The sequence below is a fragment of the Aplidium turbinatum genome, chromosome 8, assembly GCF_918807975.1.
Source record: "Aplidium turbinatum chromosome 8, kaAplTurb1.1, whole genome shotgun sequence".
NCBI classification, from domain to species: Eukaryota; Metazoa; Chordata; class Ascidiacea; order Aplousobranchia; family Polyclinidae; genus Aplidium; species Aplidium turbinatum.
Genome location: NC_137479.1, coordinates 3,822,011 through 3,849,656, shown reverse-complemented (window position 1 = coordinate 3,849,656; position 27,646 = coordinate 3,822,011). Strand labels below are relative to the sequence as shown.

General features: G+C 40.0%; 2 protein-coding genes across 2 annotated transcripts in view; one reads left to right on the top strand and one right to left on the bottom strand.

Annotated features, from left to right (window-relative positions):
- Positions 1-273: 273 nt before the first annotated feature.
- Positions 274-6,423, top strand: LOC145775905 (uncharacterized). Its single transcript, XM_082587304.1, has 4 exons — positions 274-577; positions 1,500-1,707; positions 2,108-2,234; positions 5,692-6,423. Exons 1-4 carry the CDS (start codon positions 514-516, stop codon positions 5,782-5,784), a joined length of 492 nt encoding a protein of 163 aa, XP_082443430.1. The 5' UTR covers positions 274-513; the 3' UTR covers positions 5,785-6,423.
- Positions 6,424-14,756: 8,333 nt separating this feature from the next.
- LOC145775312 (cytoplasmic dynein 1 heavy chain 1-like) overlaps positions 14,757-27,646 on the bottom strand; it is a 34,182-nt gene continuing 21,292 nt past the window's right edge. Inside the window, exons 15-39 of the mRNA XM_082586582.1 lie at positions 27,327-27,554; positions 26,722-26,881; positions 26,162-26,407; positions 25,448-25,656; positions 24,723-24,975; positions 24,364-24,495; positions 24,099-24,239; positions 23,775-23,891; positions 23,458-23,618; positions 23,160-23,271; positions 22,452-22,556; positions 22,112-22,285; positions 21,823-21,951; positions 21,038-21,199; positions 20,323-20,537; positions 19,716-19,815; positions 19,271-19,389; positions 18,767-18,945; positions 18,383-18,453; positions 17,980-18,161; positions 17,300-17,464; positions 16,534-16,642; positions 16,032-16,203; positions 15,613-15,737; positions 14,757-15,160 (exon numbers count right to left, since the gene is read on the bottom strand). Coding sequence (XP_082442708.1) covers positions 15,038-15,160; positions 15,613-15,737; positions 16,032-16,203; positions 16,534-16,642; positions 17,300-17,464; positions 17,980-18,161; positions 18,383-18,453; positions 18,767-18,945; positions 19,271-19,389; positions 19,716-19,815; positions 20,323-20,537; positions 21,038-21,199; positions 21,823-21,951; positions 22,112-22,285; positions 22,452-22,556; positions 23,160-23,271; positions 23,458-23,618; positions 23,775-23,891; positions 24,099-24,239; positions 24,364-24,495; positions 24,723-24,975; positions 25,448-25,656; positions 26,162-26,407; positions 26,722-26,881; positions 27,327-27,554 — 3,889 coding nt within the window. The 3' untranslated portion in view covers positions 14,757-15,037. The remainder of the gene's footprint in view (positions 15,161-15,612; positions 15,738-16,031; positions 16,204-16,533; positions 16,643-17,299; positions 17,465-17,979; positions 18,162-18,382; positions 18,454-18,766; positions 18,946-19,270; positions 19,390-19,715; positions 19,816-20,322; positions 20,538-21,037; positions 21,200-21,822; positions 21,952-22,111; positions 22,286-22,451; positions 22,557-23,159; positions 23,272-23,457; positions 23,619-23,774; positions 23,892-24,098; positions 24,240-24,363; positions 24,496-24,722; positions 24,976-25,447; positions 25,657-26,161; positions 26,408-26,721; positions 26,882-27,326; positions 27,555-27,646) is intronic.

Sequence of the window (27,646 nt, the reverse complement as noted above, 5' to 3'; positions counted from 1 at the left end):
CTCTCTCTGTTTTTATTAAACACTTTGTTAAAACTCATCACCAAAAGAAAACAACATATAATTCGTCCTTGGTGGACAATAATGCATGGCCTATTGCATTACAATAACAACATTTAAGCGCTAATCAAAGATATTTTTAGATTTATTTTCACCGAGTTTTTGAACTTTAAAATTTGTAGGTATTTTTTTTTTTTTATTTAAAACAATATACAAAACAACGCTTTTTAGAATTCCGTAAGACGCCAAAATCCAATCTTGTTTCCCAACTTTGGTCCACTTCCCCTATTGACCCGAATCTCTCAAAGAATTACGCTGAAACGCTTTTTTACTGAAAAATTCTTTTTATGTTTTTGAATAACGATTTTATATTGAATAGTGTTAAACAGCAAAATTAACCGTAAACACATTAGTTGAAAAAATTAATACATTTCTTCTATTTTCGTGCGCGACGTGTATCGCAATATTTGTTGAATATTTGATTGGAGTTAGCCACAAGCAGCGCATTTTGGGACAATGTTCATAGTGAAAATGAAGATATCGATCGTCATAGTGCTTCTGACAGTCACAATCACCTCTGGTGAGTTTATTTTACATTTCTTTCACACCTAAGTATTTTAAGAAACAAAGTTATCGATCAGTGTTGCCAGTTAACAAACGAAACCATTCGAAGCCAGTGTTTCGAAAGATAATGATTTCTTACGTGGTTTGTCTTTTTGAAGACAAAAGTAAAAAAACACAATATTTATCAAACATAATAATAAAATCAACAAACTAGATCCATAAAATACACTTAATATGTCGAAGCATACCCTTTCCATAATCTTCTCATCTATAAATTTCCCTTCTGTTCTGCAATATTTCTATCTCCACTTTAGTCTCAATATTTCTTTCTTGATTTCCAAATAGCATGTTTTTGCTCGCACAGTTGTCTTTATCAAGTGTTTCAACCACCCCCATCTTGTATTCTTCACCTTTATCTTCATTGGCCTACTTGTGTCTGTTTTTTGTGGGCTTACTTTTATTTGTCACAATCTACATATTAACATCAACACTATTTTACATTTTATTTTCTTCCTCGCCACCATCTTGACCCTATATGTACCTTTCTTGTGGCTAGCGGTTGTGTTGTTTATAGATAAACAGGAACCTTCAATTAGCAAATAACCTTTCCCAACTATCTAAACTTGTTTATAGATAAACAGGAACCTTCAATTAGCAAATAACCTTTCCCAACTATCTAAACTTGCATCGACCTTTTATGACTATTAATTTTTTATCGTGAAGTGCCGCTTGTTGAAGTATTTTTGCATGTAAATTATTCCATTCACCAGATGTCGTTGAATGGAGAGCGGTTCTTATAATGCTTTGCTTAAACACTTCTAGAACCGAACCATTGCTGCTTGGTGTTATTTTTTATTTACTAAGTACAAAGCTTATCAAACTGCATTATAGGAAAGGACCTTCCAGATGAATTTTAACCCCAACCGCATTATAAACAGGTACCAAGAGGTATGCTCGTTGTCGTATATCTGGAGAGCCTGCCAAAGGCGACATCTTCCTCAAAGAGGATGAAGGAAGACTGAATCTTTATTCTCTCATTCATCAATTGTCGAAATCTGCCTCAGTCAAGATTCATATCCACGAGAATCCTCCATCATCGGGCTGCGCCAGTCTAGGAGGCCACTACAATCTCGAGCACACAGACATGTTAGTGATATGATAAGAACCAGCACCACCAGTCAACAGATTTCTTATTGCATGTAGATGTGTGCAAAGATTTTTGAGAATTATTCAGTTTCCCAATTGGGCTGAAATCGAGTCTGTGTTATCGTTTGTAAACTGCGTTTTTATATAAACCTTTTAATAACACGTTATCGCTATTTTTGATACAATTCATGGATATTGGAATGACCTTTCATAAACAGAGTAATATAGCTTTCTTTGGTGTCAGCTTATTGGGGTTCCGGCAAATTACTTAGTAAGTTAGGAACGTTTAACGCGAAAAGGGTTGAGAACCCCTAAATGAATAAATAAGTCGGTCTTCCTGTGTTTTCCTGGCCGCTCATTCCACAGCAGACATCTTAGAAATGTTCATTCCTCACAACAGAGATGAAGGGGACCTTGGAACACACAACACTTTATCCAACGGTGATCTTCGTATAAAAGATCTAGCCCTCGATGAAAATTTGTCACTGGGAAGAGGCCAAGGTGGAATTATGGGGCGTTCAGTTGCTGTGAGTAAACTATTATTTTCTTTTTAATTAGTAAGTAGAACTCGGTTAATCCGGATTCGGTTAATCCGGATCTTCGCCTAATCCGGATGAAACTGGAAGTACAAATGAGTCAGGTTTGATAGAACCGTCATCGGTTAATCCGGATCTTCGCCTAATCCGGATGGAATCGCCGGTCAAATCGAATCCGGATTAACCGAGTTCTACTGTAATTAATTTCAATCAACTAACAGACGAAAAACGAACAAAACTTTGATGCAGCCAAAAAACGATCTTGATGTCATAAACTCATTTGTAGCCTAAATACTTGATTGGCAACAATGTTTTTAAAAACACCAAATTTATTAATGGCGTGTTTTTGGAATGACACTGCTGTTTTGTTTTTTTAATTTGCATTCAAGTTTTCAAAGCAGAAAAGTTTCAAGTGCATGAATTTCCATAACCTAGAAAATTTTCAAACCAACCTTTTAAATTTTTTTCAAACTATCACCCAAAATTTAACTAGTGTATAACTTTAAAATGATTGGAGGCAACGTGCCTCATCGTTACTGGCCTGAACTGATTGCTAGTTTATTTAACAAACAATGTATTTTACTCCGATTTAGTTTTCAATCTTGTTGTTGCAAATATGAAGCTTCCATGCTTTTTTTTCAGTAAATTACATGTTCACTTATAGTAGACCTATGCCTCACTGTAAGAGTAAAGCATAGCCTATTATTAAAAGTTGTGTTGTTAAAACAGTAAGCTATTTGCTGCAATACAAGGAAAAAAGATGTAGTCTAACATAATTACAACGTAATTAAATAATAAATATCAATAAATTGGGTTTGTTTCTTGTTTGAAACCTCATTTTCATAAATTTCTTAATATTGTTCTAGCTGGTTATTTTTTGCAAGGCTACGTTTGTTTGTTTTTAAATTTTGATAAATGTCTTGCATTGTAACAAAATGATCTTAGCAGCTGTGATAACTATTTCTTTAGTTGTTTGCACTGAGGTTATTAAGTTACTCCTTGAATTGTAGCTATTTCTCATAGTCATTTAGGCTACTATCTTTTATAGCTATTTTTTCTTGTTATATTAAACTATTTTCATGGTGATGCCATGGAATTTGGTCGAAAACGTTAAATTCAATATGTGCGTTGGTTCATTTTTATTGTATTGTTTGAATATTGTTATTTAAACCTATTAATTTGTTGTTAATCTTCCAGGGCTGTGGAATCGAGCGAAAAATGTAGGACTCCGACCACAGACATCTTATTATAACTAGACTGCGCTTCTCGTATTTCGATTGAAGAAATTGAAAAAAGGCGGCGGCCATTGTTAGTGTCTCAAACTCGCGTGAAAGCTGCGCTGTTAACGATAACATTTCTGAGCTGGTTGCGCTTCTGCAGAAAACTAACTTGTTAACTATAATTTAGAACTTTGGTGTAATAGAGGTTTTATTCATCTATGAAATGAATAAAAGCATGTGTTAAATTGCACAGAATTATACATACAGTCTATAATATAAAGCAAAAACACTGCGATGCGAGAGCACGTATACGATACACTGAATGCATCATTTCCAGCAGTTCAGCAGAACTCTTACCGTATTCAATTTGGCGTTACAGCTGAGCTGATGATTAGCCTATTGTAAAAACAGCAACAAACAGTGTATTACATCAAACCTAAGCAAATGATACGCTATATTATAGCGGCTATAACGTAGGCCTATAGCTCAACAAAATCAAAACAAATTAAATATTCACCAATACTGATGTGATGTCGAAAGGAAGTAGTTTATTGGTGTTTGAAAAGTACTGTTTTGTTAAGCGTTTTACGAACCAATTTGCCTTGTATTTGCTTGCAGGTTTCCTTACCAATGTGGTAAAACCTAATTTTTAAATAACATTTGGACACAGTTTTGACTAGCGTAAAAATGTGATTATCGGTAACGGTGCATTCAAACACAAGATCCGTGAGATTAGTAAATATCTTGGAATGGTTTATATTTCCAAGCACAGCTACCGCAATAGCTTCCACAATGCCTGGATGAAGAGGTAATCTCCCAGCTGTGGTAGTTAGTAACCGTTTAATGCATAATTCAGTTTCTTCACAAATATATACAACACTGAAAGAAGGTTTAAAAAGTCCACTTCTATCTTTAAATGATAAGAAGCTGGGTTGAACAGGTAAAGTGTGTGAACTCAGTTCAAAGCGGCACCTTGCACATAACGTTATCTTTGCGCACATTTTGGCAGCATAAATTAACAAATTCTAACAATATGTTTGCGATTGTAGAACAGCAAAGGTGAAATCATATAAAGATTTCGTCATACTAGGTGAATTGCGGAGATATTTATTAGTTGTTATTTCACAGCAACTTGAAACTGAAGCTATTTCTTTAAAAGTTATTGTTGATGAAATCACACGAATTTACGTCATAATGCAACGTTTTGCTACAACGGAGAAAATCGAAAGCCATCAATCTCTATTGAACAGAATCCTGGTAAAAGCTGCGGTTGTGTTGTTGCATAGAAAACTATTTGTTTTGTCAATTATTTGTTCACAACAACTGAGTTTTTTAAGAAACGCAAATATTATAGGAGAATTACATTTTGTAGAAAGTTAAGTTGTGTTCAGTCGTGTTCTCATTGCTTTAAGAATTGGCGCTCCAGTTGTTTCAGGAACGAGGAGGCGACTGATTCTTAACTAATTAATTCATCTACTTCTACTTGTTTTAAAGTATCAGGTTTGGTGGCCGTGCTTAACTACTGTATATTTATCGATTCATATACCGCAATATTAAATCCGTTCATGCACGTCTTAAACCATAATAGTTTTGCCACCTTTTCCTTTTGTTGGTTTTGTTCCTGTATTTCTTTTTCACAATATCATTTGTTTTGCATTCTGACAAGGAAAAATAAATTGAATTGAATTCAAAACAATGAAAATTCATTACGGGTCCCTACAAAAGCATTGGCAAACGCGCGGAATAGGTACACTAATAATGGCTGACGTCTGAACCTGCTTTCTTCAAAAATCGTAAACGAGAGAAGTGACGATGCGCGGTCTAGTTATAATAAGATGTCTATGACTCCGACCGACTCTTCAGTTAACAAGCCGACTCCGGCTTCAGTGTTGCCAGATTTTGGAGGGTTGCCAGTTTTTTTTTAATTTTCGTCTTTTTCATTTTTTTTCAATCTAAATTCACTTTAAGTTGTGATCCAAATTGAAACAGCAACTTTTATAAAAATTAACAAGAACAAACACTTCTTTTTTCTGGTGAAGTTGTAGAGCTTAATACGAAGAACTCGAAACAATATTTTGCAAAAAATGGCAAACAAAAATTTTATTGTTTGTCTTTTTGCATCAAGCCTGAGTCAGCCTTTTTTAACGACTCCGACTCCACCGCCCTGCAATCATCTGTCTGTGGATTCTCCATCTGTACTATTTAAAAGTAAACATAATTTATTTCAGCTTCATTATCTTGACCGTAAGTTGTGCTGCAAAATAAAGAAATACAAGAAGAAGTTGTTCAAAAAGAAAATTCTGAAGATACGCGAGAATTAAAACATCTAACTCTGCAATAAAAGCAACCGAAGCCAGCTGTCATCATCATTTTTGCTTGTTTTGATCATCACAATAGTAGCAGTAGTAGGCTAGTTTCGTTTGGCTCATTTCATCGTTTCGTTTTGTTTATTATCACGATGAGTGAATTCTCAACATAATACTGTAAATGTGGCGTGATTCTCAAATCTCTATTATTTACATGGAGCATTTCATCAAGCCTTTCTACTGAGGCGCCTCTCATCCTACATAGCATATTAACGTTAAAGTTAGTTTTACTTATGTGCGAAGATGGCTAAGAGTATTGCTCACCTGTCTTGGCATCGTCAGCCCATGCAAGCAAAGTTAACGTGCAATTGCGAACCACAATGCGTCTGATCGCTAGAACACTGAAATGTAACCCCACACAATGGTTACTATATAACCATGTGCAATATTCCTCCACCACACATCCAATAACTGGCAGCGATTTCTAACTTGCATCAACAAATTTGCAACTCAGCAGAAAATCATCCAGTAGTTCATCAAATAAACGAAGCAACAAAAACTTGTGATAGCGGCACTACATTTTGTTGAGTAGCGGCTGCAGAACACAAAGATAGGCTATATGTAGCCTATATAACGATTATTGTGCAAATTTTTAGCTTTATCGAGTCTAGATTATTGTATACTTTGCGACATTTTGAATTAATTCACCAAGGGTGATACATCATGCCTGCAGCATTTATCTCAGAAACCTTTACGCGATGGAAGGAAAAGGAGCACAAATTCGGTATCAGCACTTCAAAAATAGCAATACAGTTGGTCACAGCGGTAAACCACAATCTCTTCGTGGGAAAATTGTAACATAAGATTCCCAAATCCGTTCGTCTGCATGTAATGACCGAAGAAACACACACTTGAACTTCTTTTCAAACAGTGTATTTCTGTAAAATTAGCCCGCGGCTACCGAAAACGAGGGGGTGCAACGCCGTACACCGCTAAAAACTGTCACTACAGAACAGATTAATTGGATAAAAGACGGAACTTTTGTCCAGCTAGCAAGCACTAAGCCAACAGTTAAATGTGCGACTAACTCTCAAGCAACCATTTCACGAATGACCAGAATAGATATCAATATCTCAAATTCACGTAGAAAGTAACTGTGACGCAATAAATGAAGACATTGTCACGCAATTCAAAACAGGTGTCCAAAGCTAGTAATCCAATGTATTCATGTTTAAACAGGTTTCAAACCGAAACAGGCCCAAACAGGTCCAAACAGGTTTGACACAAGTCTTATTAACGATGGTGCAATTTTGGCACATTTTCTAGCAACTTCCATGACGTAATATTCAGTAGACTTGAACGGTTTTTATATGACGTTTGATTAGGTGAACCATTGTCTGGAACATAGCGGCCCCTAGTTATGACAGTCTGACATGGCATAACTAAAAAAGAATTGACGACAATTGTGAGCCAATGAATAAAAACACATGATACACTAATTGTTTGAATCACTCACGTTTAAGTTAATAGGCAAATACAAAGGGCATGCAAAGAATGAACAGCAATAAGAATAAACACGATGATACATGAAATTGGTACCATAGGTACATGCTAAAATGACGCTATATACAATGGTTGCGATAATAACCGACTGTTCCGGGCTCAGACAAGGGTCGTCCACCGCAGACAAAACCAGGCTCAAACCCTAACACTTAGGTGTTCTTTACGGGGGCGAGGCACGAAATATCCCTCAACACGTAGTCTACTTTCACTTTCCCAGTACTCTCATCATAGTTGCAGACGGCAACTTTGGCTCTACGAACCACAGGCTTCCCTTTCCTAATTTGTGGAACTACCTCATGCACCCTCCCAAGTTGATACTTCCCACGTTTACCAATGTCTTGGAGAGAACCTACCACTACAAGTTGACCAGGCTCCAAATTCTCGGCCATTTTTAGCCATTTTTTCCGGCCCTGAAGACCTGGCAAGTAAAAATCGATCCATTTACTCCAAAACTGCTGAGAAAGTGACAAATTGAACCGATAATCCCTTCTTAATTGGTCACGATCATGTGGTTGCCCAACAGCACAGTATGGGTCTAAGTATGGGGTCAAAAGTGAGGCAGGGGTGATGACAGTAAAATCCCTAGAGTCGTCACTCAAAGGTACCAAAGGGCGTTCGTTCACGATCCGAACGGCACTGCCTGTGTACGTAAGCAGTTCAATAAAATTGGGCTTACGAATTGAAGAGTCCAAAATGTGAAAAAAGTATTTAATCACATCGGCCATGAAACCAAACCTACCAAGCCGACATCTAGCCAAGACATCTGCCAGAAGGTTTAACAAATCAGGACAAGAAAACATTACATCATTAACACAAGTTCCTCGAAATTCAGACTTGCCATCGTAAACAATACGCATTTTTAATTGTGACGTCACAAAGTATGGTAAATACCATTCAAATCCCTTGACATTTCCTGCTTCACCCGCACGCTCAATATAGCCATTAGATTTAAGATCTTTCATGGTGTCAGTAAGGAAATCACGAAGTTCAGGTTGTTTTAAAGCTTTCTTTCTTAAAGCAGCAGCTCTATCTGACGCCAACACAAAATTGTTAGGTAAATCAATATCTTCCTTCAACGGTACAGGTATCTCAAATCGACCATCTTTCAACTCAATATTCGGTGCGACAAGTTCTCTAGCCAAAATATCATTGCGAGACAATTCACAGGTTTCATTTTGCAAAGTCAAATCCTGAATGACTTTATTCAGGTCTGCTATTTCCATATCGCGAGACTCAATTTTACGCTGAAAGCCAGAGATGACATCCGACTCTGAAGACGTCTGCACTCTGCACACTTTAGCAACGCTTTCAACTAAGGGTGACTTACCACCACAAGCCAACCAACCGAGAGGAGTGAGTAAAGCATGCGGTTCACTGCGATTTTCACCAACACGTTCTTCTTTTGCCCACATCAAATAAGCGTTGTCGTTTCCAATCAGTACATCTACAGTACTACAATCATTCAAATGAAACATATTCACGTCATGAAAATGACGGAAACTACTTAAATCCTGCTTATGTGGTAAAGTCTTAACATCGTCAGCCCAAGCTGGGTTAATCACCGAAGTTATATCACAAAACAGTTCATTCGTCTCTAACGACTGAATGTTGAGTTTAACAAGTTCAGCACAAGTAGGTTTCTGACCAGCCAGAGTATCCATTTTAAACGACGCTTTATCATACGGTTTAAGACCAAGTTCGCACACCAAATCACTCGAAACAAAGGTCAACTGCAAACCAGGATCATGCTGACAATACACCAACTTCGATTTGCCAGTCATTGGATTCAAAACACGAGCAGCAGTAACGCGGTTAAAGGCTGCTTTAACATTTCCAATCTTAACATTACGCACAGGAACTCTGGCACCAGCCTCATCTTTACCGACCAAATCCAGAGAATCACGTGACGTCACATAAAAATCATGCAGAAGAAAATAGTGTTTCCTATCGTTGGTAGGTCCACACTTACGACAGTTATTTGCATGATTACAGTCTCTAACCATATGCTGGCGCAAACAATTCAAGCATTTGCCAGCTTTCACAATGACATCTCTCCGATCTTTAGGTGTCAAGCGCAAAAATTCTTTACAATTAGACAAAAAATGATATTCAACTTGACCACGTGACAAACAACAAAAACATGCCGGCAGGTCTTTACGTCTAGCCTCACCACCGCGCGGTGCGCCAACAGCAGTCGAGTACTGCGAACTTCCTGACATGACATTATCATGGGGTTTTACAGACGTCTGCCTAACCGGACATGAAGGCAATTTTCCTTTGCCAAACTTTTTAAAATGCTGCGACTCACCAGAATCGCCCATTAGCATAATGCTAAAATCAGTCGACTTGCGCGTTTCCTCCCGTACTACAAAATCAAACAAACTCTGAAAAGTAGGTTCCTCAGTGCTACCATACTGATCACCTAAAAAGTCAAGATAACGCTGCTTAGCGTCAAACGGGAGTCGCTTAGCCAAATCCAAAACAAAACGTCCTTCTAATTTATCACGCTGACCATAAGCTTTCGCGTAAAGCAAACACTGCGACAATTCATCTTTAAACTCTTTCAAATCACTGGAAGAGATAGAAGTCAATTTGCTACCATAGCGATACTTTCTAATTTCTGGTTCTGCGAAAAGACCTCCACGAACTCCAAAACGTTGGGACAAGCGAGCTAACGACATTTCTATCCTGTCTTCCTCTGACAAGCCAGGAGTGTCGGAAACCAAATTAGCAATCGTTTGTGCAGCTGTTCTAACACAAGCTGCTTGCAACAAAGTCAAACGAGTTCCCTTAAAGGGCGAAGCTGCCATCAAGGCCGTAACACGATTTTTAAAGAAGACAAATGGCATATTATTACCATCGTAACCAATCAAGGCCGCCTTATCGAAGAACGTCCTACTATTTTGGTATTCAAAAAAGCAATCCTGCTGTTGAGAACTCGATTTAGCGGGAGAAGACAAGCTATATCCCTTAAGGGGCTGAGTGGGCTCAGTCACATGCACAGCCCGATCACGATCCTCATACACGTTAAAATCAGGAGACGCGATACGCCTCTCACAACCACCCAAATTACGTGTAGCTGGGCGATCAAAAACTAGCGGCGCTGAAAACTGTGAAGGGGGCAAAGCATTACTGCTAATGGCGGCCCCGTGACCTGTACGCTCTGGGGGAGGAGTTCGGTTGTAATTTGTAGACCTTGGCTCTACAGCCTTCGGAAGACCCTTAACCGCGGCCCCGAGACCTCCTGAAACAGCTGGAAAACATGTGGATTGTACAGGTCCACTTACAGATTGAACAGGCGTCTGGAAAAGGTTAGGTAAATTAAACTGCGATTGATGTTCACTTCTGGAATGCCTAGAAGAGCCCTTCCTAGAGCTACGCCGGGAGCCCAACTCAGAACGATATTCAGCTAAAACTACCTCTTTACGTTGTTCGGCCCTCAACTGAGCGTCTTTGAGTGCGAACTCAGCAGCTCTAGCTTCAGCTTTCGCGGCGGCCTCAGCAGCTCTCGCTTCGGCCTCAGCTCTCGCGATGGCCTCAGCTCGTACGGCCTCAGCAGCTCTCGCAGCAGCCTCAGCTCGTATGGTCTCAGCTCTCGCGATGGCCTCAGCAGCTCTTGCTTCGGCCTCAGCTTGTATCTGGAGCTCCTCTCGTTTTAACTGTAGGTTAATTTGTGTAACTATCCGTGACGAGCTCTCAGACATCCTAGTGCTTACATTTGAGGCGCAATCCTCAGGATGTATGTCAGCATCCAACATATCTGAGAACTCACTTTCTTTTTGTTCGAAGTTATTTTTTAACGAGTTAAATTCGGGATCTACCCTATCACGAAGTTCTGCCAAGATTGCAGAGTTAAAGATTTTAGTCAAAAGAGCATGGAAATGCCGTAATTCCTCTTCTAAAGTAGATAAGTTAGATCGAAAAATTAACAGTTCCTGCTTATCACTCAAAGAACCTAGGGCCACAGAAAGTTTCCCAATTTGAGTCAAAATATCCCGTCTAAGATGCCGGGCCTCTCGAACTGACTTAGCCTCATCGTTAATGGGTCCCTCCCCAGAATGGCCTGCCCGACCGCAAAGAACATCATCAGGCTTAAACTCAGTCGAGTCTACGGCGGTCGAGTCCCTGTCACCACCGAGTGTAGACATATTAAATGTTAGGGCTAAATTTAACAATTAAAAAATTAAGTTACACAAACACACAAAATTACAGTAGTTATAAAAAACTTAACTGCAAAGACCGTAAAAATACAAAAAAGAATTTAAATGCACGATACCGTAGCTGTACGAGTATGTGAAGTCCAAACGTCCACAAAACTTGCTTGGATTCTTCCACTTGAATCTTCAAGCACAGATGGATTGCCTTTAATCTTCTTTCTTGCCAATAAATGTCAAAGTTATTTTTCTTCTGTACCAAACTGAGAAGAAATGTCTTTACTTTTTAGCTTAAAGTTCTTCAGTTGCCTACAGAGAAGAAATGTCTTTAATTTTCTTTGCTTCTTTAGACTACCAACCAATAAGATCTTCTTTTATTATTTCTTTGCTTCTAAGTGCTTCTTAGCCTACCAACTAACAAACTTCGTCTTTTATTTTTTGCTTCTAAGTGCTTCTGTGCCAAACACTAGACAGAGAATCGTCTTTTATTTTTTCTTGTTTTAATTTCTTCTTGACCTACCAACTGACAAGAACGCGTCTTTTATTTTTTATGGTCACAGCGGTAAACCATAATCTCTTCGTGGGAAAATTGTAACATAAGATTCCCAAATCCGTTCGTCTGCATGTAATGACCGAAGAAACACACACTTGAACTTCTTTTCAAACAGTGTATTTCTGTAAAATTAGCCCGCGGCTACCGAAAACGAGGGGGTGCAACGCCGTACACCGCTAAAAACTGTCACTACAGAACAGATTAATTGGATAAAAGACGGAACTTTTGTCCAGCTAGCAAGCACTAAGCCAACAGTTAAATGTGCGACTAACTCTCAAGCAACCATTTCACGAATGACCAGAATAGATATCAATATCTCAAATTCACGTAGAAAGTAACTGTGACGCAATAAATGAAGACATTGTCACGCAATTCAAAACAGGTGTCCAAAGCTAGTAATCCAATGTATTCATGTTTAAACAGGTTTCAAACCGAAACAGGCCCAAACAGGTCCAAACAGGTTTGACACAAGTCTTATTAACGATGGTGCAATTTTGGCACATTTTCTAGCAACTTCCATGACGTAATATTCAGTAGACTTGAACGGTTTTTATATGACGTTTGATTAGGTGAACCATTGTCTGGAACAACAGTATTTGCATGTTTTTAGTGAGAAAAAAAAAATTGAAGTAGCATTGGTGTTGGCACATCCAAAATTGGAAGGAGGCATTTATTCAACATATTCTTCGAGCATCTGCTTCAAGCGTAATAAATGTGGATCCTTGTTGCCTGGCCTATTCTACTCTGGAGAGAAAAGGCTTTTCCACCATTATAGTTCCCACTAGTGGCTAGACAATAAATTTGATAAAAACACACGTAGGTAGACTACCAGCACATGCAATGAACATTCACACTCAGTAGTTTCATCGCTTGTGGGAATCTTCATTTTCGGACGGATAAAGCTGCTTTAAGAGCTTAATCATGGCACATACTTGTTGAGGTTTTAAATCCCTGATTCAGGCCCAATCGCCGAGACTGACAAAGTGAAGTTTTCAAGAGTTGTTGCATGTGAATTATTCCATCCACTAGGTGCCACTGAATGGACAGCAATCCTTGAATGCGTTGCTCAAGCGCACTCCAATTGCCGAACCAGCGCCACTTAATCTTAAAGGTTCTTTGTTCATAAAGTCGGGCGCTTAACCTCCTAAGCTATCAAGTCAGAGCTACAAGGGAACGTTCAAATATTACGTAACGCTTTTTTTCCGAATTTTTGACCCCCCTCCCCCATGTAACGCCAACGTAACGCTTTTTTCAATCCCCCCCTCCCCCATGTAACGCTTTTTCACTACGAATTCAGCACAAAAAACTACCATTTCGTACTCGAAAGCGTTACGTAACGTTTTGCTTGAACCCCCTCCCCCCGATGTGACGCTAACGTAACGCTTTACATAAACCCCCCCCTCCCCCTCGAAGGCGTTACGTAATATTTGAACGTTCCCTAATTGGAAAACAGTCGCAAATGACAATTTTCTTTTGAAAATACTGTGAGTAGCATTGACCATCTGTGGTTACACTTCCTTTCGTAACATTATTGAAGTGGCCTTTGCGGTTTGAATGTCTTGCCATTGGAACAGTTGTTGGCTTGTGTGGTCAACTGCTACTTTGCAGCTAAGAAGTTATATTTCGGACGGAGTTAACACCGGATGTTTTCACAGTAGCGACAATTGTAATGTTATACCATAAAGTAAATCTAAGTGTTGCAAAATCAAAAAGCCTCTGCTCTCGAAACAATAAAACTGACGTGTTGTAAGATAGTTCACCTATGAATACTTGACCAATGGAAGCGCTGGCAGCAATCAAAAAATTAGAATGCTTCCACAGAAGCAGCCTCGAAGTCCTCCACGATAGCTCAGTTGGTTAACGCGTGACTTCCTAAACGAAGAAGCTTCAAGATTAAGCGGCACTGGTTCGACTCTCGTTTCGAGGTGTGCACTTCAGTCTTCAGCAACACATTCTAAAGACTGCTCTCCATTCAGCATTACCTAGTGGATGGAATAACTTAATTCCCCGGCAATAACTTTTCAACAATCAAAAACTTCACTCTGTCAATCTCGGTAACCGCCCGCAAATTTTTTTCTCCCACAAACTTCTGTCTCATTTGCATATTTCCATTAGGCCTACTGGTTACCGCGTGCGGTAACTGTTTTTGTTGATTTATTTTTTTCGCGCGGTTTTCAAAGTGAGCAGCCAATTTTCGCCCTCCAGGTCCAAATCTAAACACTGAACTTGAAAAAAAAACGAGGCCTGGAGAGTGGAGAAACTAGGTCAGGTTTAAAAAAGTTGAGAAAAGAACTTGATTCTGATCACTCTAAAGGTAAGATTTTCCGAATTGATTAAGAATTAACCCTAACCTTACTTTTTTGAAAAGCTTGTGTGTACTGCAAAACTAATCTTAAGAAAACGAAATTGACTTCGATGGGCGTCGAACCGTTGTTCTCACGAACATTAGGCACAAGGTGAAACCACTGAACTAAACATGCCAACGAAGCAATGTTTGATTCACACGGTACCGTATAAAAACAAACTCTATGCGAAGTAACCTACAGATAAATTTACCGCACACGGTAACCAATTATGGTTACACTTACCACCGAAATATGTAAGACAAAAAGTTCGTGGGAAAAAAAATTGAATCCCGGACAAACAGCGCATCAAAAGCGACTTTTCCTAACTTTAAAAGCCTCATCATTTCCTTGACGCAGTAAAGCAGTCAGGCGCACACTGAACACAAACCTATGTATTTACAAACAATCTCGATACACTCGAAATTAATACAACAAATCATTCTTCTGGAACTAGTCAAAGGCTACATGCGTGTGGGGGTGAGCATCAACAAAGACGGCGGCACTGCGACACATATTGTACATTCTAGAAGCAAAAAGCAGATATACAAGCTATGTCCTTGTCACATGATACGAAGCAAATATAGGCAAAAGAACTCATCAGATTTCCTGATCAAGCCTTCACACAAATTTCGTTTGCTTTCAAGTTGATATTACTAATCTGCACTCAACAGCGCCACACCGCGCTCGTGGAAAGGTGACTCTTCTCCCACCACATGGAAGCAAAGAGTGAAGAGAAGATCTGATCTCATTCCATTCCTGTACACCGGGAGAACTACCTAAAAATTGAAAATAATTTGCTCATATTAAGAAACTTTATCAACGTTTTCAGCAAAACCAACATATGGGCTTATACATTTGGCTTAATATCTCAGTGCATTAAACTAAAGGCTTAGAAACACTTTGAACTTTGGACCTGTCCGACTCTTGCGATGACCAAACTCGTTCGGTTGAAGTTCAGTTACAAATTGCGATATGCATGGATATTAAATAATCTAGTTTCTTTCAATAAATCAATAATATTTCAAAGATGGTGACAACAACATTTTGTTGAAACGCCGAATTAAAATGCGAACAAGTACGTTGGGTAAGAAAAATACTTAACGAGATAGCGAGAAAATAAATCGATGTTCAGTTAAGAATCGAAACAAAGAACGTACATAAATTAGTGAGCTAGTGCCAAGATTGGCATAACCCGGAGCAGAAAGTCATGTAAGCTTCCAACAATTACCTCATTACTTCCGGTTGAAGTCAAGGACTTTTCCCACGATAACAAGGTCAATGGCAGCTTAGTTGAAATATCGACAGAAAGCGACAAACGATTGTTGCTGCAACTTGCTCCTTGAAGGATGAGACCTGTAGTTGCCAGACGTGTTGTTAATGATTGCACAATTGCGCCCTGGAGTTGAATCATTTCGCATGGAAACATATAGAATGCAACACCACTCTAACAATATCAACATTCACCACTACTACATGGGCAATTATATGTATCGTTTTAAACTATGTTGGGATTATATGCAATATAGTTTTTGGTTTTTTATAACTATTGCGATAATTCAACTCGAAATGAAAATGACTTCACATTCCTCTCCTTCCCGCAAACAAACAACTTTAAAAAATTGACAGAAAAACAAAAGTGACACCCACCGGATACAGCAAAGGTTTTATTGTCCAGGGTGGGAGCAGTGTTGCCCTCGGTAACCTTCACTTTCAAAGACAACTCTTCCAGGGAGTAGCTGTGAGTTTGAGCTACAAATTGTCTGGTGGCTGTGATGTACGCCTCAGGGACAAACAAACCTCCAAGCCAAACAGAAAGCGTCTGCAAGCGGACATAGTCAGAAGGAAATATTTGTAAGCGTGATTCATCATGGGGTTAAAACATAAAAGCATCGTTCTAGTTGTTTCAGCTGCCATAATAGCTATTATTGCTTTATTAATAGCTTTATTGTGTCATAATAACTACCTTAGAAGAACTCAAGTTAACAAGATTGCTACGTTAAAGAGCATGTAACTTATTGTGAACGCTAGATAGACTTTGTAGTCCAATCAGGTGAATGAAATGTAAATGCAACCCAGAAAAAAAACAATAAACTAGTTCCCTCAAAAGACCAGTTGTTTTATTAGTTTGCAGCCTGGCTTTGGTTCTCACTTTCAAACTCTTTGAACCGCTAGCGGCAGCAACGCGCTGCAGTTGTTGGACTCTTTCGCTGAAATCGGTGATCCACTGAATGACCGTCCAGCCGTCAGGAACCTTGTACCTGGAATATAATCATATTCTTTTTACTGAGTTGGCAACACTTTTAAATTTAGATACTTTTTGATCTTAGAGCTACCCGATATGAAAGTGCCGGTCAATAGGATGTCACTTGCTAGCGGTTTTACAACAAGGAATCTGGTAACTTTGAAAATGGTAATTTCACAAAAAGTGTTTATTTTGAATGGTGGCTGCAGTTTGTGGAAAAAAACACGGTTGTGTTTTGTTGGGAAACAAGAAATTACTGACAAACTGCCATTTCAATGCAATAATGAAGAAACCCGTGAAAACATAAGCAGATATTTGTCAATGTTCTCAATTACTTGAAAAATTAAAAAAAAAACTGATTCTACAAATGCAGATCAACTTCATGTCTTCCCGTAAAACATCCAATAGCATTGTTGCTTTTACGAATATGTTGCAGGCGACACACATACCTTGGAAATTATTTTTCTATATTTCTCCAAATCACAAGATAACAACCGTTTCATTGTTTCAGTGAAACCATTCTGCAACTCCATCTGTTACTTTTTTGCCTTATATCAAATGATGAATGATGAAATCGTGGTGGTCTTACAAGATTACCCCATCTACCAATAAAATTGTTCCTACATACAACTTAAGTTTTGAAAAATACTAAAATCAAATTTGTCACACGTACTTGTTCCATGCATCTGGCAGGAGTCCCTTAGTGAGCATGGATATGAGTGAGCGGTGGTAGTTGGTTTGTTTTTTCTTTCCCTCACAAACAGCGATCACTTCAGAGAGATCAGATCGAACAACTCCAAGAAGTCGGACACCCAGGTTCACTTCCCGTTCGAAGTACCTGAAATTTTATAGAGTTTAGTTGGAAAGATTTCTCCATCATCATCAACAGTATCATAGCCGATGCGGCCTTTGATGAACTAGATGCTCAGTTCGTAAATTTTTTCCAGTGTTCCCTTTGTCGCGCAGTGTCCCAAAGTGTTCTTGGTTGGCTGATTGATGTATTGAAATTGGATATAAATGTTGTTCTTTGTCTGCCACGAGCACGTTTCCCGAGAAGGCGGCCGCTTAGACAGAGATTTTCGAAATCTTCCTTTCTGATAATGTGACCGAGAAATTTGAGTTGCCTTTGAGTTATGTTGTTCAATAGTTCCTTATCTTGATGTACTTGGTTCAAAACTTCTGCATTTGTGATCTCCATAAAAACATTGAAAAGTTGCTACAAAATGCCACAAATTTGTTTACGAACGACTCCATGGCGAACCAGATAGCGTCGCCATATACAAACAATGAGGAAACGTGGCTTGATGATTCATTGGTCAGGTCACTTTCAACAACACAATGCAGCATCCCGACCTGAACAATGGATCTTTGATGTTATCAGCAGTCCTCCTCAACGTGTGGAGTTGGGTGGGAATGAGAGCTTTCCAATTCCTGCTGCTGGACAACAAAGCTTTCATCCACTGAGGTCGTCCGTCGCTGTCTGACAGTGTTGACGAAGTGCGTCGTCTGCGCCCGTCTTTGCTCACCGGTGCAACCTAACACAAAGGAAATCAATAAATTTTGCAACGAAACAACTACAATCGTCACTAACGAGGAAAGGGATGAAATGTTTAGTCAGAAGTCCATTCAGTTGCCGTATCACATACACTGCACACTGCACACCATCTAGAAATCAGGGGAGTTACTCAAGGGCTATAATTTACCAAACGCCAGACTGGTGTCTATAAACAGATATGCCAATTAAACATAAACTGACTTGTTCATAAGCGAGCTCCTCATCTTCGTCGATCAGCTGAGTACGGAGAAGCTTTCTGATCATGTCAAATCCTGGAACAAGCAGGAGTAAAGTAAAGTAAAGGAGTAAAGAATCGAAAGCGATTAATTCGCTAAGTGAAAAGAAATTATTCTTGCTTAAAATTGAGCCATTTTTTTGGCTGAATAAAATTTCCCAATTAATTTTTTTGTCGTATCGACGCAAACGCCCATTGGTTGAAGATTTAGATTGTGAACGGGAAGGCAAGAAAGCCAATCTTCGTGTCCACCTTCGCCACAACCGCATACATTAAAGTGGGTGGTGGCTTGGAACAAAGCGGCAGCCGAGCAATAATTAAAAGTGAAGCAACCTTCGTACAAGACCTACCCAGATTTGTTAGAAGAAGCTTCTCAGCGTTGTTTGGAAGGCCGAGCCATGACGGGGTCTGCTTCTCCGGTAGCCTCTCGGCCCACTCCACAAAGTCTTGTTGGCGGATGGCGGACTCAGGCATGCTGATAGAGCGATGGCCGTCAATGTGCGCCACCAGCGCGAAGTCGTGCTCGAAACTGAAATGATCAACGGATGACCTCACACAGCTGTCAATAAAGGGACTGCACAGCTAGTTCTTGAAAATGAGAGCTGTTGAAAGGTCACGCAGTCGACAGATGCAATCAGCTAGTACCTGACCAGCAGAATTCAACATCATTCAAACTCATTGATTCAACATCTGCAGAAGAAACCAATTCCATGGCTGACCAGTACCCAGGTACTTCGATGAGAGCAACCCAGGTGATGCTACATGAAAGACCAGCGTCGACAACAAATTACCCACGACAGGGCACAAGTTCAAACCACCATGCTGCACTGTCACGTGTTTTAATGGACTCCCACCTTGCAACAGTAAACAGTCGACCCAGGAAAGTGTTGAGCAGGCGCTGATCAAATTCGTTGTCAATCCTTCCGCCATAAACCGCCTGGGAGAAGAGGGTGCGCAAAGCATTCCATGGGACCTAGAAAGTCGAAGATACTAAAAGGAACCAATTCGTTCTCATCAAGGAAGGGGTTAGCTGGAAGGTTCAACAAAAACAACTGCGTGAACAATCAAAGTAAATGTACTTTTTTATTCAAACTTCGAAATCGCATTCAAATGAATAGCGTCTGAAACCTTGTATAAATGCATTTCGTCACCTACATGGACTAATACCATTATGTTGAGGTTTTGTTGGGTTCAAGATATTAGCAGCGACATCTTCGTTTATTTTACAGGCTCCAGTGCATTCTATCAGCCGTGACCTCATTCACTTAAAATTAAACATGAAAGTGATGAGCGACCTACCTTGTCCGGAGGCATGTTGTCCCTTCCTTTCCCGATAGAATCCACCCAGGTGTCGATGGTGTCGCAAGCGCAACGGAGGTCGGAATCGTTGAACTCGTATCTGAGTTAAAAGGTAAGAAAATATTTGCATCATTTGCATGTCCAATGTCCATTCAATGCATCCTTGCCACTTTCATTTCAATTCATTCATAAGTCAATCAATGAACTAAAAGTTTTATCGCATCCAGGCTAGTCCGAAGGTCGCGGGAAGACAAGGAAGTCAATCTTCGTGTCCTACTTGAAGAAATATCATTAACCGTTTTGTCAATACAGACGCATGCCCCATAGCGGTGTCGAACAGACATTCTTTGAACATCGTGCTTAGGAGCTCTCGTCACTCGACAATGTAGCTTTACAACGAAATATATCTCACCATGGGAATGATCGCTAGAGGCCGCAACCAGTGGCCTCCCATAAATGTTAACCCAGGCACCGAATCGGTCGTTTTTATCTCAGTGTAAAGAAACAACTGGTTTCCTGCTTGAGACTTCGATTTTTAAGAAATTAGAAATGTAATACAGTCACGTTGGACCAACACATGCTCGGTGACGGCGTCTTTCAAACTTACGTTTTGCTCCATCCAAGAGGAGCATACCGCAACCTCTCCTGGACCACAGCGTGGAACCAGGCCAGGAGGAAGTAGAGGCGGGCACGTTCCGCGGGAGGCTTTTGCACACGAGACGATGTTGCGACACGATTGAGAGTTGAGAGAAGGTTGGCTCGGACCCCTGGAGGAGGCTCGAAGACAAAAACTCTTCCGGCTCGGAGGAGGTTGACAGGGATCTGGTGAAAAGGAATTTGGATTATTTTATTTTTTTCGTAACGCTCGTTTCCAGTTATTCACTTCATTACTTTGTTATTAGAACCCGGGCCACTTTATGACTCACAAAGGAGCTGGTCACTGCTGGATTCAAGATCGCGTCATCTTTTCTCAAACGAAAAAAAGTCGCGTTTACAATAAAAAGTACAATACTTTTTCGTATTTTTTGACTGTGCACTGTGCAGTGTGCACTGTGCAAGGCCTAGTGCTCTAGTGCTCGTTGTTTCTTTCATTCACAATAAAAAAAGTCACTAATCGGAATCTGGCTTCATTCTATTAAAACTTAATCCAGCGCTGGAAAGAATAATACAATCCATACATCAAGAACCACCATAGCTGTGGTTGTTTAAAATTTCGCTGAAAGCCAAAATATTGTGACACTTGTTGCATTATCAAAACCTTTGACTGGTGTGCAAAAAAAAACGCTAAAAAGACTCAAATAAACGTCATATTGATGATAAACCTTGGGAGTGATTTCCATTGTGAGGAAGAGTCGGAATCCAGCGTGAGGTTGAAGAGTATGGAGTTTCTTCTCCAACTGCACCAACCATGCTGGAGCAAGATGAACGTTCTTCAACATCACCCAGCGTCCGGAACGTGAGGCAGAGTTGATGGATTTCTCCGCCTAGAAGCAACATAGCTTGACCGCTGACAATCTTTCGTTACTTCGTCATTATTCAACGTTAAATCAACGACAAGAGTTCTTCTAAGGAGCAAAATGGTTGGAACGGTTTGCTAATATGATCAAACAATAAAACAACAAATGATATTAATGCTAACAACAAAATGTGCTCAATGTCAAGCAAAAAAGCCAAGCAGAGTAAATTAAATCAAATTTAGTTGCTATTTTCTAATACCCTCTACTCCACACAGCCTGTTTCACCCTTACTGGGGATCACCATAAGGTCCTTATTCAAATATGATCTCCAGTAAGGGTGAAACAGGCTGTAGAGTAGAGGGAGGACATTGAAGAATAGTAACTGAATTTGATTTAATCAAAAAATAAAGAGCCTAAAATCGAAACTCATGTTTATAGCAAACGTTTCGAAATCTAAACTGTTTTCATCTTGAGTGCTATAAATGTTACATAATAAACAATAAATATATATTTATAGCACTGATGAAGACACAGTAGGCTTTAGTTTTCAAAACGTTTACTAAACATGAGTTTAGCATCTAAATTTTAGGCTCTTTATTTTTGATTAGATTGACCAGTTCAACTTGTTCGTGGCAACCATCCAAGCTGACCTGTTCAAACCCTTCGCTGGAACCGATCGCGATTGAGGTGATTTGTCTGTTGAGCAGTGTTGCCAGGTCATCGACACGATTGCTGGCGTCGTAGCCGGGTAGCGAACACATGAGAACCGGTTCTGAGGCCTGAAATAATAAACACATCTGACGTCACCAAAGTGGAAAAAGGTTTCTAGAAAAAAAAAAGAAAGAGAATATGATAAAAACTAAAGTTTTTCTGCTTTACTATCGTTCAACCACGGCAGCAAGACAAACACAAACTCATTTACAAGCAACATACGACGACCTTTATTTCTTGTTCCACTATATGGGCGAGATCCATTTCCTGTTCTGATTCCGACATGAAGGTCTCACCAAGCACGGCACGCACATAAGAATCAGCCGCGGCAGGCACGCGATCAGGACGAAGCGTTTGTGTGATGAGCAACGTGTGCAGGGCAGCACTGGCCTTGCTCGACACCTAAACCGATGTAGACATAATTAGTAAAAAAAAAAACAACAATAGCAGAACAGTAAACCGCTCAGCGCAGTCACTCTCTGTACAAAAGAACTTCTTTAGTGATCGAATTGGAAACGCAACTATTATTTGCTACATGCAGAACCATCATGAGAGTTAATTGCTGCACCTTTTGTGCCCCATCTTGTCCGGTGGTGGTGCTGCTCCATATCATAGGGACCTGTGTCTCTGGGGATCCGCTCTTCATCCACGAGTCGAATTCATCACTTGACGCCTGAAAAGTTTTAAAAGGTTTAATAAAGCACATGGTTGATATTCTGATATGCAAGCAGCTAAGCAGCTGGAAGTTGTGGAGAAATGTGGCCAGTAAAGCTACAAACTGCCACAATATTACATTCAAACCCAGGGGTCACCAATTTCTTTTAAAACGGAATAGGTGATGGGAGAAGAAATGTTATGGCTAACCATCTTGTTCAACAATTCGCAACCGGTGATGGTTAATTCAACAGAGTGAGCGTGATATATCCAAGCGCTTGCAACAAGTTCGGTTGTTGCAAAGGAACGGGTTTTGGGGAAAAACTATTATTTTATCACAAACTCCCACAGTCATACATAAGCCTATTCAATCATTCAGAAATAGCTGTTTTCAAACACGTTTTAACAGAAAACAAGGATGGAAAACTACACATTAAATGCTCAAATACTTAAAACGTCAACGTTGGATAGGATATTAATTTAGTGACGTATCATATGCTTTGTGCAGTGAGGCGGGAGAAATTGGGCCAAAAGGTCGTAGTTTGGTGACCCCTGATAAACATCCAGGGTTGACTAGTGATCGTTGTTACGTATGTAGATAATAGAATTAGATCTGCCTTACCAGAATTTTGCTTGGCAAACTTTTGAATCCTTCAAGATGAGTTAGACGTTGCAAACTTTCTCTTTGCTCCTCAGATAGTCCATGAATTGAGTTTATTGGTCCGCTCATTTGCCTGAAAGTGACAATGCTGCTTCAGCAATGAGCGTTCGGCTGCCACGAACTTACAAACATTTTGCTCAGCAGCATTAACGTATCTAAGAAAACTACAAACAACTTAAAAATAAAGAAACAAATCGGCATTGCAGTGAATCAACAACGTATTGGTGGGGTGACAGAAACACAAAATGAGAGCTCGTACTTTGCGTGGACGACAATCTCTTGGCCACGTAGGAAGTGGTTGTAGTCTTCCTGCATAGCTTCCCCGGAAGCAAACCCACGGAGGTAGATGCGGGCGAGCAGGATAGCGAAGGTCACTCTGTCGGTATGCAGCAGTGAACGCGCCACCCGGTTGTATGAGACCTGCAGCGAAGCGACAGTTTGGTGCGAGATCATTATGATTACGTCAATGCTACAATAGTTAATCAATATAGCGACACCTCAACTTCCTAATTTCACATTCAAGCAACGCCTTTCAAGAATCTTTCTGGTGACGTATTATGGGAAACAACAACAAACCTGAAAGAGTTCTTTGATGATGAGATTAAGCCTCTTTGAGTAATCCTTCACAGTTGACAGTTGCTCATCTTCATAGAGCACAGTGTGATAAACGTTCAGAAAGAATCGAAGAGAATACTGAAAAATAAAGCCAAATGAAAATTACTGGGCAAACCATGACAAACTTCGTCTGAGTTCGTTATGTGCAAAACATTAAATACAAAAACAGAAATTAGTAGAGGCAGTGAGCAGACTGAAACATAGTTCAACGAGACAAATAGACATCCAAAGCTTAGACAATAGACATCCCTTTAACGTCACTGTAAGCGCTCGCCATGCAATAACCTGGTAGAGGAAATGTAGTTGAGGAAGAGCTTCCAAAGTGAAGTAAATTGCGGAACAGGCTGATGCGAGAGGGACGTACTGCTGGGATACGGTGTCCACTTCCTGCATGACAACATCTGTCTCCTCCACTTTGCGTTGAACCTGACAGGAACAAATAAATGTTCCATATAAAATTATTATTGAAAGTGAAACGATCTCAGAACGAATTTGCTGATGACTTTCTCGGCCAATAAAAAAGAAAAACTAACTTCATGAGAAAGTTTACCTCCGCCGCCTCTTTTTTCAGGGTTTCCAGTGCAGTTATGATGCGATCGTCATCCAGAATCCGACCCTTCACGTCGTTCAACGTCTGCAGCAACGACTTTTCTAGCTGCCTTAATCGAAGCTGATACTCGCCCTGATTGTGACACCAGAAACAGAAGATTAAAAGAGAAGTCACTGACGCGCCAGCGACGTTCATCGTCACACTCACGAATAGCGCATCCAACCATCCTACATCCATTCCTTGACAACCTGACTTTGGTCAGAGTTGGATTGGATACGCTATAGGTAAGGCAAGATATTACAAATGTGATTCAATCTGTTGCAAAGTTAAGGCAACCACTGACAGAAAAGAAGGCTCACCTGAAGCTTAAGAAGATCAGATCTCTTAGTGTCCACATCAGGTCGTTCTGCACGCAGAGCTTCGTTGAGACACTGAGCTTGCAAGGATCCTCTAGTCACTGTGAAGTTGATGAAAGTCACCCGAGAGCAAAGATCAGGAGAGAACTCTGCGGTGGGATCGCGAGTTGTTAAAAAGATGGTGAATGCAGGAGAAAGATCAATGTCTTGATCGCCGATAGTGATGAGAACTCTTCCACCTGTGCGGCGAAGCTCCCTGCATAAAACAGTTTTTAAAGATGAAACACGAGACAAAAATGACAAGAAACACAATTGGCAAATTGCACACAAACTGAAGAGCGACGAGCATCAGTACAAGAGTTCATCGTCGCAATAAGATCGAGTAAACATTTCAAGTCAATAATATTGAAAAACAACCACAACAGAAGCAGGTTGAAAATTAGAACAGCTGTTCCAACTTTCAGCAACAAAATCAACTCTAAACGACCAGTCGGTACAAAGTAAGTACGAGTCAAAAGATTATCGTTTTAACACGTACCTGTTCAGCACAGGGTTAAGGATTGAAAATATATTGAATATTGAAAATATATTAATATTGAAAAACAACCACAACAGAAGCAGGTTGAAAATTAGAACAGCTGTTCCAACTTTCAGCAACAAAATCAACTCTAAACGACCAGTCGGTGCAAAGTAAGTGCGAGTCAAAAGATTATCATTTCAACACGTACCTGTTCAGCACAGGGTTAAGGATCGGATCGTAACTCTCAACATCTTGCACGAGGAGAGGATTGCCGAACCGGAGTGAACTTTCCAAGTTCTTGCGGAATGCGTTGTCCAGAAATGAAGTTTGAGATATCTTGCGGTCCGCGTATTGCTTCATGATGAACTCGGTGGCTTGACCGGAGGGGTCAATGATGAGGGGGTAGCGGTTGAATCGCTGGTAACATAAACCACAGACTAATTAATTGTACAAACATTGATGCAACAGGACTCACAGAAGAAACTTCAACTCAGGTAAGCAGCAGCAAGTAATAAACCGACCTGCAATTTTTCAATAAAACGTAATTTTTGGCATAGTACAGTAAGAGTAATGTACGGTAATTTAAAGTTTCACTTTAGCGATTGAACTTCAGACTTCGTAGAATCTCTTCGGCTTGAACAGCAGTTGCCAGGTTTAACATTCACATCACGTATCTTTCAAGCCAAAGATTAATAAGCTGCAACATCAACTTCAGTGCTGGCCATCGCTATTGACAGCCATTTATGCAAATGAAACCATTAACCCTCTTTTTTAGTTGTGAAAGTGTAATAAACAATAAACATCATAATTGTTTTATATTATGGCAAATGTATTTTTTCGTTGAGGTGCGTGAATAAATATTAATGAAAGTATAGCTTTGGTAGAGAGGTACTTTTGTGATTGTGTGTCTAATTATCCACACCTTAAGCATAATGGCATTTTCAGTGCATAGGTCGTCAATAGGAAGGGCGTTGTGCTGCCACTGTAGGCGCTCGTCGACAGTGGACAGATATTCAACCCTTGCAAGATCATGGCGGAACTCAATGCCAGCCTGCTGGAGATGCGTCGTCCATGCCAAGAAGAGGTTGCGACGCATGGATTGGTCGAAGTAACCGGCGTAAGAAAGGAAGGCGGAGGACAGGAGACAATCTCCAGGCATCGTCGACATCTGAACATAGCACGGTTTGTTAATTGATAATTCCTTCCGATATTGAAGCACAAACATCACAGTAAAGAGTTGGATGCACCAAACAATGAATCTTTCAACAATTAAACAATCGGTCGATCAAGCAACTTATCCGCGGACAATTTTTTTTTCTTGGTGCGCCAATCTTAATCTACAGATTAGAATTTCCGATTAGTGATCAAGCCATAAATTTTGCACAAACAAATTCTTGATTAGTTAATCGCACGATTTACGTAGACGCCGCAGAAAAATCCGGTGTTAAAAGATTGGAACTTAAGCAATGAGGCAGCATCCACCTGGCTTTTAAAGGAGTCACTCGTCAACTCCCATCTCTCTTGCTCCTGACTGAGACTTTGGAGGAGACTGGTGCTTCGTGTCACTTTCGCCTCCACAGTGATGAGCTCTTGCTTGATGGCTTGCGCTTCACTGATGAGGAGCGCATATTCATTGGTATACCTGTCACACAGTAAAACATTGTGAAAGCTTAGTATTTGCTTAAAATGAGGTTCCTTGCAGGAAACCACTTTAAGTCACTACTCAACAGGGTAAGGTGTTTTCAGAAGTCGCCAATCAACAAATGTTTTCAAAGACACAGCTACAAAAAATATTATTAACTTGCTTTGTTTGGTTCTCGGTCAAAAACTAAATATATTATTGTTTTCGAAAAACTGAACACTAGCCTAACAAGCTTATTACAGTTTTTGTTTCTTAATGTTTATTTTCCATCATTTAAATGTTTGGGATGAAAAAAGAAGTACCAGCTGCAATGCGTGATGACGTCGGCTGCCTATGAACGGGATGGTGGAAAACCTTAACGAGTTAAGACGTTCATGGTTCACGTCATCGTAACTTTATAGTTTTAAGGTTATTATACAAAAGTGCAAACATATTGTCAGGTCACCTTTCAATAGATTTCTCCAGGTTGCCAATGAGTGTCTCAACTTCCTCCGCTTCCTGTTGGTTGCTCTGTGCGCGGTTTTCCAAAGTTTTAAGTTCGTTCCGCAGTGGATCAACTCTCTGCAGCATGTCAGCATACTGCAGCTGAGCGATGGCCCACTTGACAAGTGGCCCACAAGCAAGACTGGCACGATTGATCGTCTCGTACTTGTAAGCGGGGTTTGCAATGTATCTATAAACATATGTCGTTCATACAAACTGCACCATACAATATACATTTATGTTACATATTACTTCACACATAAACTTATAATTCTGCCACGT